The following is a 12,579-nucleotide window of genomic DNA, read 5'->3' as shown; positions in this document are numbered from 1 at the left end:
CTGTGGATATATACAATTATACAATTCAATTAAGGCGCAACTCTAATATTAAATGTTAAAAAACAAGCTTTGTAATAGTGAAAGTGCACATTTCAACTTACATGATGTGGAAACTACCATATTTTCACAGTCCCAATCTAAAAGTCACATGCCTGCTTTCTGTGATCACATTACCCACGTCTCAGCACCCAGGAACTGATTATCTTCCCCTCCCTTCCGCTGGCTTCTGTCCTCAAGGAGCTTACGGTCTAAACGGAACAAAAACCAGGCGCCTGGGTGGCTCAGTTAAGCGACTGTTTTGGGCTTGGTCATGGTCATGATCAGCGGGAAGCCCGCTTCTCCCTTTCCCTCTGCCCCTTCTCCCACCCCTATTCATACTCTCTCTTGGTCTCTACTTAAAAATAAATAAAAATAGATGAAACAAGCAAAAAACAACCTAAGTGCTAGGACATTTGTACACAAGATCTGTGGAAGCCCACAGAATCATCTCACCCAGAAGGAAAAGAGACAGGAAATCTTCTTAGGCAAATAGGGAAACCAGGACCGAGTTTAGAAGTTCCAAACTCAGCCAGTTGGAAGGAAAGAGAACACTGCGCAGGCGAGAGAGGAGACAGAACAATCAAGGACCATGCTCTAGAATTTGGACTTGACCCCAAAAGCTATGAAGAACTACTGAAGAATTCTTAAGCAGGAGAATGACATGATCAAAGTTGTGATTTGGGACTTGACCATTCTGGAAACAGTCTAGAGCAGAGCTGCTCAAGGTGGGTCTGCAACCCAGTCCTTGCCCATAAGCTGTTTGTTATTGGTCCACAACAAGGTAAGTACAAAAACTTAGAATGAGTACTCACAAATGTTTACAGCAGCTCGACATTGCAGCAACATCCAGGTTTGTGACCCTGTTGAATAGGACAGAGACCAACTTGTGTGAGGTCAACTTAGTGCGGGGTTGCATGTGGTTCGACCCAGATAGGAGTCATACTTGCATTGGTGTGACTGATTGCAAATTAACAAAACAAAATAAAACTGACCACTGACTACAGGCAGCTTGAAAAGCTGGTCTGAGAATCATTTCAGGGGTCAGGATTGGAAGCAAGGAAGGGCGCCTGGGTGGCTCAGGGAAGGTTAGGCGTCCGACTCTTGGTTTTAGCTTGAGGCGTAATCTCAGGGTTGTGGGACTGAGCCCCGTGTTGGGTTCCATGCTCGGCGAGAAGTCGGCTCCCTCTCCCCCTGCCCCTCCCCTCGTGCCACCTCTCTCTCTAACAAATAAAATCTTAAAAAAAAAAAAAAAGAAAGAGAGAAAGAAAAAAAAAAGATTGGAAGCAAGGAGCCCCAGGAGAAGTTGCTGGTACACAGTGGTCCAAATGAAACCTAAAGTCAAGCAGTGATGGTAGGGATGGTGAGAAGAGGTCAGAGTTGAGAGGTATTAAAGAGATCAAATCAACGCCGAGACTCGGTGCCATTTGGATGTGAGGGGTGCAAGGGAAGCATGGATGGCTCCTGAGATTCCAGGACTCTTCTTTCCTTTTAAAATAATGGCCAGGGGCGCCTGGGTGGCGCAGTCGTTAAGCGTCTGCCTTCGGCTCAGGGCGTGATCCCAGCGTTCTGGGATCGAGCCCCACGTCAGGCTCCTCCGCTGGGAGCCTGCTTCTTCCTCTCCCGCTCCCTCCCCCTGCTTCTGTTCCTGTCTCTGTCATGTCAAATAAATAAATAAAATCTTAAAAAAAAAAAAATAATGGCCATATATAAAGCAACAACATGCAAGAGCCTCAGGAGAGTCAGGACCAACAAAAAGATTCTGAATTCATAGCCATTTTCTTTGAGTGCCTTTGAATGGGCAGAATGGTAAATTAATGAACTACAGAAAACTAAGCACCCCGGTGGTTAGCACTGAGCACCGCTGGGAATTCAGAATGTGAAGAAAGAAAAGATCCTATGCCAAGCCTATGCTCTCCCCCTTGAAAGGAAATCCTGCCTTGAGGAGCCCAGTCTATTCAGAATAGGGCTAGCTGGAGCCCTGGAGTCCCAAGTACTATCAAAAAAAAAAGAAGACACCCCCCCAACCGTACACCGAGGGACTTGTTCATCCCCCACCCCAGCTGTGTCTAACACAAAGCCTTCTTTCTCAAATTTGTGCAGATATTAAAACAAGGCCTCAAACCAAAAAGAACAGTGATAAAAGGGGGGGTGAGGTGGGGGTGGAGAGCGTAAATGAAATCAATGACCCTAACCTCAAAACCCACAGCTTCCCTCTTGTGCTCTGGTTCACATTCCAACCTATATCAATCAGCAAGGGCTGTGGACAGCTAGCCAGGCAGGCCTGAATGGCTATCCTGAGGCCCGCATAGTAACCCACAATGGCTACATGTCTGAGCAAACCTACCCGACAACATTCCAGAGCTAGGAAGGGAGGTGAGGTCTTCACTGCTCCAGAGAGCGGGCACCATCCCTTTCCCATGCTGAAAGCAGCAATCCAACAACCTTTCCGCTGCCCAGGTTTAAGCAGACAGGATCAGCAGCAGGCACGCCTGCCTAAGAGCTCTGGCAAACCGCAAGACGATCACCAAGTCCAGAATTAATCTCTCTCAAGAAGAGTACCTCTTCATCTTAAAGCTGTTACCCTTTATCATGTCTGGGCTTCATTGATCTGATGTCTCAAGTTTCCTGGCAAGTGTGAGTATGGCGCTCAGTAAATCTCAGAACCCTCAGTTCTTTAAGGAGCGGAATTTTTGAAATATTCATTTGCTTTCGTTCTTTCATTCTTCTAGGTCTTTCTCCTCCATTAGAATCTCTTCTAGGGCAATTCTTTTTTTTTTTTTTTTTAATTTTATTTATTTATTTGACAGAGATAGAGACAGCCAGCGAGAGAGGGAACACAAGCAGGGGGAGTGGGAGAGGAAGAAGCAGGCTCACAGCAGAGGAGCCTGATGTGGGGCTCGATCCCAGAACACCGGGATCACGCCCTGAGCCGCAGGCAGACGCTTAACCACTGTGCCACCCAGGCGCCCCTAGGGCAATTCTTTCAACCCCTTCACCGTATCCTCCTGTATGCTGATAAAACTCATTTGTTAGAAAAATCCTAACAGTTTTGCAATTCTGTAATGGGATACATTCCAGAGGCTCAAGCTATGAAAGGAATTCCTAAATTTCATAACTTAGGAACCACAGCTAGCACTTACTGAGCACTTACTATATGCCAAGGCAGATGCTATTATCATCTCCACTTTACTGATAAGAAACCTGTGGCACAGACAAGTAGGGTAACTTGCACACGGTCCCACAGCTAACAGATGACGGAGCCAGGATTCGAGCTCAGGCGGATGGACAAGAGTCCCTACTTTTAACTACTACTACTACACTAGACGTCTTCCTTACGCAGAGAAGAAAAAGTAAAGATTTAAAAAATACATTACAAATAATGGAACAAGGAAAAAGCCTCTCAAGGAAAATTGCTCTTATTACTTTAATTGAACTATGGTCTTTTATTAGACAGATCCAAGTCCTGGAAACACAACGAACGGAGGGAGCCTGTCCTGGCTGGTCCAGGCTCCTTTTGCAAAGGCGGAAAACCCCAATTTTCAAAGCTCTGCTTTTCTGCTGTTTTTTAATGCCTTCAAAGTGGTCTGTCAGGGTCACAGAGATCATTTTCTTAGTGGCTGAGGTATCTGGATTTGAGGGAGGATGAGCTGGGAGAAATGGAGCTATAAGACTGGGTTGGTACCAAACCTTGCCCCGTTCCAGAGCGCCAAAGGGATTCTGGTGACTTCTAGGCCAAGCCTCTGATTGAGTCTGACCCAAGAGAACCACGCAGAGCAAGCAACCCACACAAGGAAGCAGGAAGATTCCATCCCGAGGACTGCAGCAGGTAGACCAGGGATACTCAGGGATGCCTCCTGAGTGCAGGTCTCCTGCCCCCAACCGTCTCTTTTCCTTTCTGTCTGGCAAGAAGTTCTGGGGCCAAGCCAGACCCCAGCAAACCTGTGCGGTCCAGGACTAGTGGTCCTGCACCATTTGATGTCAGTGGACCCACACTGACCAAATGCAGTCCATCAGACATCCAGCCCAGGCAAAACTGAGTCCGGTGGCTGTAAACCCAAAACCCGTGCTCCCCTCTATGAGGCTGAAGCAGATCCCGCGGCTCGGCTGTCCTAGTCTGACACCTAAGTAACTTACCCTCATCTGAAGGAAAAGATCAAATCCCTAAACTTTCCAACTATTCATCCCATTCTCTCTCTCCAGAAATCTGAAAAATGTCTACTACCAAGACAAAAAGCAAACCTACTTATTAAAACAAGTCTAACTACCTTAACTTCAAGATTATATGTTTCCTGACAAAACTGCTCTTATAAAGGCACTCAAAGTTCTATTATCATCTAATTACAATTTCTATACAGCTATTTATATGTGTGTGCTTGGAATCCAAAAAAAAATGAAGCTTCAATTACTTTTGTACCCACCACAAAAGCAAGTAGAAACAGGACAACCTTTCATTGGGATTTTTTTTTTTTTTAAAGATGCTGGAGTCCTTTTATTTGCTGTTTTCTCACAGCTCCAATCAAGGTGAGCAGAGCCAGGCAAAACGCAAGCATAAGATATATGGTCACCCCCAGACTTTCTTACTACATAAAGGGGAAATTACTAAAAAAGGAAAAAAATACCACACAGCATTTTCTTTCCCCACCATAATTTTTCAATTTTCTTTAGAGAAATGCCAGCCAATAACTAATTAGAACCATATCCTTTGTCATCCCAATGGGAAGAAGTATATGAATGGTTGTAAAGAACAAATGTTAATGAGAATTTTAAAAATTAGTAATCTGGAACTCTGGTTGCCCCTCGGTGTAAAACAAAATTCTATTCTTTGTAAGTATTTTTATAGTTGGTGAAACAACATGGACAGGGTCCATCAGCAAAAAGGTAAGTGTTCACCCACTCAGCACCCTGAACTGGGGAGGTCCTGGCCTTTTTCACTGTTCTTATCATGAAGTTGCCATCACAAGTTCACAGACTTCCTTCTAAGCCTCTCGATTTCAAACAGGAAAGACAAAAACTCAAAATTACAAAAACGGGAATTGTTTATTCTCTTTGGTTTCAAGGGGAAAAAAACTTCCTGTCAAAGTGAATACCTAGCTTTTGTAATTTCTAAAAGTATGTTTTCCGTAAGAAACACAGCTGAAGTCTTTTCCCTGGTTTATTACGACCAACATTTCTGGGATCGGATCTTGAGACACCTATTCGTGAACATCCAGGAGCAGAAACTACATCCTCAAAAACTGGACTTATTTTACAGAACAAAGTGAACCACTGGATGCGAGACAGAAAAACTCTGAGCAAAAAATAAATTTTTAACATGCTAGGCACCATGGTTTGGACATGTTCCGCATTCTTAACTGTATTTTCAAATAAGGGTCTGCCCCGTGTCATCCAGACTCTCATCCTGGTGAAATGAGCAGGTCCAGACTAGGGCCACAGACCACTTTTGTGTGTGTGTGCCAAGGGACCGGCCAGGGCAGAGACAACCAGGCATGGCATCTATCATATGAAACATTCTCCTTTTCCAAGAAAAAGCTTAAAGCATTTGCAAAACATCTCAATTTGCTCCACGCTTTTACCATCCAGCAAATTTCTTTCATCCACTGTGAAAAACACAATAGGCCTTAGGTCTGTAACATTTTACCATCATTCTATGTTTGCAAAAGCTAGAAATCATTTGTATTGCCCAATAAGGACATTATTTTACACACATTGGTATACACAGAAATTTACCCCAACAATGAAAATATTTTTTGGTAAATCACTTTCTGAACATTATTCCTCCCTAAAAGGATCATAAAAATAGCCACCAAGGAAAACAAAAAAATCCCATATTTTTTAAGCAAAAAAGGACTGGCCATTCACATTCATGCACTATCAGGTATATAAATCAAATATGAGCAAAATCACCTAAAAAGTGGTTAAAATGTCAAGTTTTGCCTCTGTGTGGTTAGTGAGCCCACATTTTTCCAATGTTAAATTTACAAACTGTATTTGTCGAACTGTATCTCATACTTTAAATCCCAAGTCTGTACCTTATACTGCTTGGTATACTTGGTATACTGCTTGGATGATTTACTGGAGACATTTGGGGTCACAGTATAAGCCTTTTGCTCTTACTAAATCTAATCATGCTTCTCAACAAGACTCTGTGCACATAAAAGAAACACATGGCGTGCCGTTACCATCCTCCCTAGAGGCACCTAAAAGCCCCCAAGAACAGCCTTCTCCTGTCCACTCCATAAACTAAGATTCTCCTCTGAAAGGGAAGGGGCTAGATTCACACGTTGCATCAGGCATGCCAATGAAGCACAAGCGCTCCGAAACTTGTCCTGTTTCGATTCATGACAAAATTTCCCGAATTCGTTTTATTAAAACGGACATCTTCATCCAACAGACACATTGGAAAACCCAAGCTAATTTCAGCAGCAAACTGGTAGGAATGAGAAGTTGTCAGCGAAGTATAAATTTCCCCAAATCCTCTTTTTTCCAGTTAATCTGCACCTATGTTCAGCATTTAATTCGAAGCGTGCCAAGCAACACCGACCAAGCAACTAAGATCCGCAGGTCTGTTCCTGTGCCTGGGAGGCATCTGGGAAGGACTGCTGGACAGGCAGACAATGAAAAGCTCCCCGGTGGCCACTAGCCGAGCCCGTGGGGGCGGAGGGAGAGAGAAGGGGAGAGGAGGGAGCGCCCTTCTCACCCAAAGCCACGGTCAGCGGCTGCCTCTCCAGGGCGCGGGGCGGCCTGGCCTCGGAGTCCGGGGTCACAGGGTGGGGGGAGGGGAGGGGTCCCCTGAAAAGCCGATTTCTCTCGGAGAGAGGAAACTTCCTGGTCTGGGCATTATGGGTAGGGGGCGAGCGCCTCCCCCACCCACTACAGGTATCCACAGGGAGTCTGGCGGCTGAGGGAAGGAAGCAGCCCCTCCCCGCGCCTCTGGCGGGGAGCGGGGGTCACGGGGTCGGGACCCCCTGAGCAACCGCCCACTATACGAGGCTCCCAGCGCGTGGGGACCTGGCTCTGGACTCCTCGGGACGCCAGCCGGGGTCGGGGGCCGGAGGGTGTCAAACTTCCCCTACGGGCGCGGCCTAGAGCCCGCACCGAGGAGTTGCCGCGGGAGCCCCAACACGGCGGGGTCCTCCGACGGTGGCGGGCATACACAGAGGAAGGGGACACTGAGGGACACGAGGGGAAGCGCATTCAAAGATACAGGAGCCGGGCGAAGGGGCTGCGAGGGGCGCGGGAGAGGCCGGCAGGGACCCCGCTCCCCCCAACTCGCGGGCTGCGCACCCAGGCCGGGGGCGCCGACGAGGCCCGCGCCGCTCACCTTCCTGTGCTTCTCCTTGTAGGGCAGCGCCAGCCACGGCATGTCCCGCACGAAGTCCTGCCACTGCCGCTGGTCCTGGTCCGAGGACACGAAGACGATCTCCAGGCGGCGCCGCGGCTCCGGCTCCGCGGCCGCCCCAGCTCCTGGCCCCGGCCCGGCCCCGGCCCCCGGCCCGGCCGCCGCGTCCCCCCGCAGGCGGCCGTAGAAGGCGGCCAGGCTGCCGCTGAGCTGCGCGCAGGGGGCGCTCAGGCTGCAGCCGAAGTAGAGCCCGAGCAGCGAGATGCCGCGGGCGCCCAGCGAATGCACGTCCACCTCCTCGCCGCCGCCCGTCACCAGCTTCTCGCCGAGCAGCTCCTCCAGGAAGCCCGACATCCTGGCCCACCGCAGCCCCGGGCACGCGGGCGGGCAGGCGGCGGCGACCCCGCTCCCTCGGTCCGCGAGGCGGGCGGAGGCAGCAGCGGCTGTGGCGGCGGCGGCGGCGGCGGCGGCGGCGGCGGCGGCGGCGGCGGCGGCGGCGGCGGCGGCCGTCGAGGCGGCGGGGGGCGGCGGCGGCGGGCGCGGGGCAGCGGGGAGCCCCGCCCACCGAGGCCCGCCCACGCCACGCCCCCTCCGGGCCGCCCTCGCCACGCCCCCTCCGTGGCCGTCCCGGGCCGCGCCCGGATCTGCCGCTGCTGGCGAGCGGGGCAAGGGCTTCCACCGCACGGCGGAATTGCTCGGGAAAGAGCCCTGGCGAGAAAGCTGGCCTGAAACGCCCCACTCTGAGGGCTTTCTCCCAACTAAGTGCCGAAAGGAGAGGGGTCCGCTGAGCCGGCCTCTCTGAAGCTGCAGTCCTCGCGGAGCTGGACTTGGCCTCCGTACTTCCAAACTCTCGATTCTCTCTGGACTTCCCCAAACATTCCCACAGTCCCCCCACCCGAGTGCTCGCTCGCTTGTGCTCTTTCTCTCTCCCTCCAAAGCCTAACTGGCCATTTCGTACCCCACCCCCACTGGCCTCTTGGGATGCTTACAGGACTAAGCATCTTCATACACAATTACTACCTCATCAAGCTGGGTCTTGCTTGCACTGATTTCTGTGTTTTGTGTGTTTTTGTCTATAAGAGAACTGGAGGACGCCACCTCTTATATTTCTCGGGTAGCTTCTGATCTGGGGCTAGGCACACGTGAGAGCGTCCACGATACTTGCTAGTGGATCACAGGTCGCACTGGGAGGGTTCAGTCCACAGGTCGCAACAATCATTCTCCTCCTGCGAGCGGCTCTCTTCCATTTCCACAAGTGTCGACAAAAAATGCCGCAGCATCTTTCAATGTTGGTTGCACTCCTGAATCGGTTCCATAGCTTCTATCAAGTCTGATGATAGTTAAGAAAAATTCTAGGCTTTTTTTTTTTTTTTTTTTTTTTTTTGCCAGCTGGCAAGATGCTACCCTGTGCTTAGATCGAACAGGTGGCCTGTGGCAAGCCTTCCCGCCTCACACACATACACGAAAAAATAAAATGCATACCCTGCCAACCCACAATAGAAGACCTTCAGTGTGTGTGCTCAGCTACCAACACCTAGTGAAAGGAAAAAACGCCCCTCTCACCGCTCTCCAAGCCTTTGGAAGTTATTTCTTGGGCATCTACCGCCATCTAATGGAGAGAGTGAAAAAAACGAGATCTGCCAGAGTCCAACATGTTTAGAAGATACTGGCAGGCAGAGTATTTCCGTTATTTTATAGCGGCTTTCCACACACGCACAAACACACACACAAATCATGGCACGCTTTACAAGAGTTCATTTAAACTTCAATATAACCACATGATTTTGGCACAAACGTAAATTTACATGCCTAAGATTCTCATTTTGCCTAGGACAGAACGAGGAGTTGTACGGGTTTCCAGCTCCGTTGAAATGTTACGACACAAACTGGTGGAACAGGTGGAGATGGAAACCAAGAGCAGATTGTCAGTCTCTAAAAATTATATCCACTTTCTTAGTTTCCACCTAGTACTGCAGCTCATTTCGTAAGAAGGATGTTTGAATTGAGGACTACCTTTAAACAAGCAAGAACCCTACCACAAAAGGCAAATTCTGAGTTAAGTCTTAGAGTGTCATGCCAAAATTTTATGCCACTGCGGGGATAATCTTACTATAAAACACACAGAAAGCATCCCCCTTTTTTTAAGATTTATTTATTTATTTGAGAGAGAGAGAGCACACACACAGGGAGAGGGAGAAGCAGACTCCACACTGAGCAGGGAGCCCAACATGGGGCTGGATCCCAGGACCAAGGGATCATGACCTGAGCCGAAGGCAGATGCTTAACCAACTGGGCCACCCAGGCGCCCCAGAAAGTATCACCTTTTAGTGAACATATATTAAGCTATGAACATAACAGACATTAACTTATTAGATATCTTTTAAAATCCTGAAAGTAGAGGCCCCTGGCAGGCTCGGTTGGTAGAACCTGCAACTTTTGACCTAAGGGTCGTGAGTTCAAGCCCCACATTGGACATAGAGATTACTTATTTAAAAAAAAAAAAAAGGAAAAAAGTCCTGAAAGTAAGTTAAAAATCCTTGTTTTCTCATCCATATCATATTTGAAATACCCATTGGTGGGTTACATTAGGCACCATTGAAATCATGTGAGATAGACAGATCCTATGTTCTGACAGTTTCAAATGAACGCTGAAAAGGTATAAAAGGACTGGAAGCATTTACACCCTATGGAAGCCAAAGGACAAAGTATTTGATGTGGAGCTAGGTGAAGTGGGAGTTTGGGGGATTGCAAATTTGGGAAAATAGTGAAGTTACTATTAGAATACTTAACTTTGGTATACTAGGTGCAAGTCTGATATAAAGAGGCAGTTTGTTCAGTATTTCACTTTTATTATTTTACAGGAAAGCACTTTCCACTGGAGTGTGTCCAAACCAGCATCTGGCACCTGGGAAAGTGAGAATTTGAACATACTGCACATGAAATATGAATAAAATTTAGAGAATTGTTGGTGCAGCAGGCCTTGGTTAGAAGCCAAATAGCACAGCTGCCTTTTAAAGGGGTGTGGAAAGAGGAGATTTGCAATGGAAATGATTCCAAAATCATAATTCTAGTGGGTGTTTGTTACAAGAAGTCCAAGGAAACTCATTTGGCTTCCTGTAAAGAATAGCCAACATCCTTTGGCTTGTGAAAAGCACTCTCTCTGCTTATGCAGTTCAAGAGACCCACTTACAGATAATGTCCCTACCGGTATTTAGCTAGCTGTATTATATGAGTTGACTGGCTATTCTTTTTTTTTTTTTTTAAGATTTTATTTATTGGTCAGAGAGAGAGTGTGCGCACAAGCAGGGAGAGCAGCAGGCAGAGGGAGAAGCAGGCTCCCCGCTGAGCAGGGAGCCTGAGCCGAAGGCAGACGCTTAACTGACTGAGCCACCCAGGCGCCCCTGGCTATACGCATACACATATATATGTCACCTTCAAGATTTTTAAATCACATTCTTTGGTCTTCAGGTATAATAGCAGATGTGCACAAAGATGTGTGTATATAGATATTTACTGATATGCTGGTGAAATTGGAAAAAGGGGAAAATTGCAAAGAGTCAAACTGTGTATCAACAAAGATGATTAAATCATACCGCATTCATCATTTGAAATACAATCTAGTCATTGAAAAGAATGAAAATTCAATGTACACTGTATTAGTCCATGTTCTTCAAAGAAACAGAACCGATATCTATGGTGATTTATTATAAGGAATTGGCTCATTTGATTACGGAGGCCGAGAAGTCCCACAGTCTGCAGCTAGCGAGCTGGACCTCGGAGAGCTGATAGTAGAGTTCCAGTCTGAGTCCGAAGGCCTGAGAACCAGAAGAGCTGAAGGTATGAGTTCTGTCTGAGTCCAAAGGCAGAAGAAGATCGATGTCCCAGCTTGGAGACAGGCAAGAGAACAAATTCTCCCTTATCTCACTTTTTTGTTCTGTTCAGGCCTTCCTCCAATTAAATGAGACCCACGGGAGAGGGCAATCTCCTGATTCATATGTTAATCTCATCCAGAAATCCCCTCACAGACACACCCACCCTAATGTTTAACCAAATATCTGGGCACCCTGTGTCCCAGTCAAGTTGATACATAAAATTAAACATCACAAGTCAACCCCTTTTGTGAACTTGGCGCCCGTATGCATCTCCGTCAACCATGCTTACCCTCCAAATAAGGACAATAACCAGACCGTAATCCCACCTCCCGTGATACAAACCCCTGTGTAGAACCAAAAATGCACTAGCGCTTCACCCACTGGAGGAGATAAAGTCCGTCAGTGATATTTACTCTTCTCCTTGTCCCGTAACTTGAATACAATAATGTTAAATTAACAATCCTCAAATACATCTTGTAATACATTATAAGGGAACAAGAGAGGGAAGAGACGAAGACGTTTGCCAAACACATATATAAACACACATATGCATAACAATGTAAGAAGGAAATCCTCGTGACAATGATAACTCTCACGGCTACAACTGGTCACGTGACCACAGCTAGTATTATTACTCTTTTTCTCCTAACCTTCTTGTATTTCCTTTGTCTTCAGCAAGCACCTCAGCTGGTCTTGTTTCTTTACCGGGTGGAGTGACTCCAACCTTCATTCCTGAAGGGTCTGGGCCGTTAGTAGTCCCCGCCTGGATTAGGTTGTTGTAGTTTTCCATTGGCCTTAATCACAGGGTATGCCCTCAGGGAGCTCCTAGATCCCAAACATAATCCTCCTCGCCTCCATTGTGGAGTAGGAGTCCAATTTCTCTTTGATAGACAGGATCAATCACCCAGCCAGCACAGCAGCACCCTTCTTTGCCTGCTGGTTCAGAAGCATGAAGAGCCCCCAGTGGCTAGATAGCAGTCTTAACTTTCAAGGCAATGGGATCATTGTTGTGTTTCTTCGTGTAAGCATCCCTCCTTTTGGAACGATGACCCCCAGGCCAGGAGAGCACAAAGTTGTGCAAACAACAAGCAAAAGTTTTGCTAGTGGGTAACTGGGGGTAATAATTAGTGGCGCCCCATCCCATTTCTTTCCCTTGATTCCTGGACCCATGAATATATTGGATACCAGTTCAGAGCATACACAGCCTTCTAGAGAATCTTCCCCCACCCTGCAAGGTACTGCCAATGAACGAGCGCTATAAACTGAACCTTCAGTGTCGGTGAGGCTGGTGAGAAACGTGGTAGGACCAGTGAATTCCGTGAGCACGGG

At 47.6% G+C, this 12,579-nt stretch overlaps 1 protein-coding gene across 1 annotated transcript in view; it reads right to left on the bottom strand.

Moving 5' to 3' along the window:
• The window catches only part of NXN (nucleoredoxin), a 152,497-nt gene extending 144,710 nt beyond the window's left edge, over window positions 1-7,787 (bottom strand). The window contains exon 1 of the mRNA XM_040641109.1: window positions 7,361-7,787. Coding sequence (XP_040497043.1) covers window positions 7,361-7,732 — 372 coding nt within the window. The 5' untranslated portion in view covers window positions 7,733-7,787. The remainder of the gene's footprint in view (window positions 1-7,360) is intronic.
• Between the last annotated feature and the right edge of the window lie 4,792 nt (window positions 7,788-12,579).

Source organism: Ursus maritimus, unplaced genomic scaffold, assembly GCF_017311325.1.
Source record: "Ursus maritimus isolate PB19 unplaced genomic scaffold, ASM1731132v1 scaffold_24, whole genome shotgun sequence".
NCBI lineage: Eukaryota > Metazoa > Chordata > Mammalia > Carnivora > Ursidae > Ursus > Ursus maritimus.
Note: the sequence above shows the minus strand (reverse complement) of the source record. Positions and strands in the feature narration are given on the sequence as shown.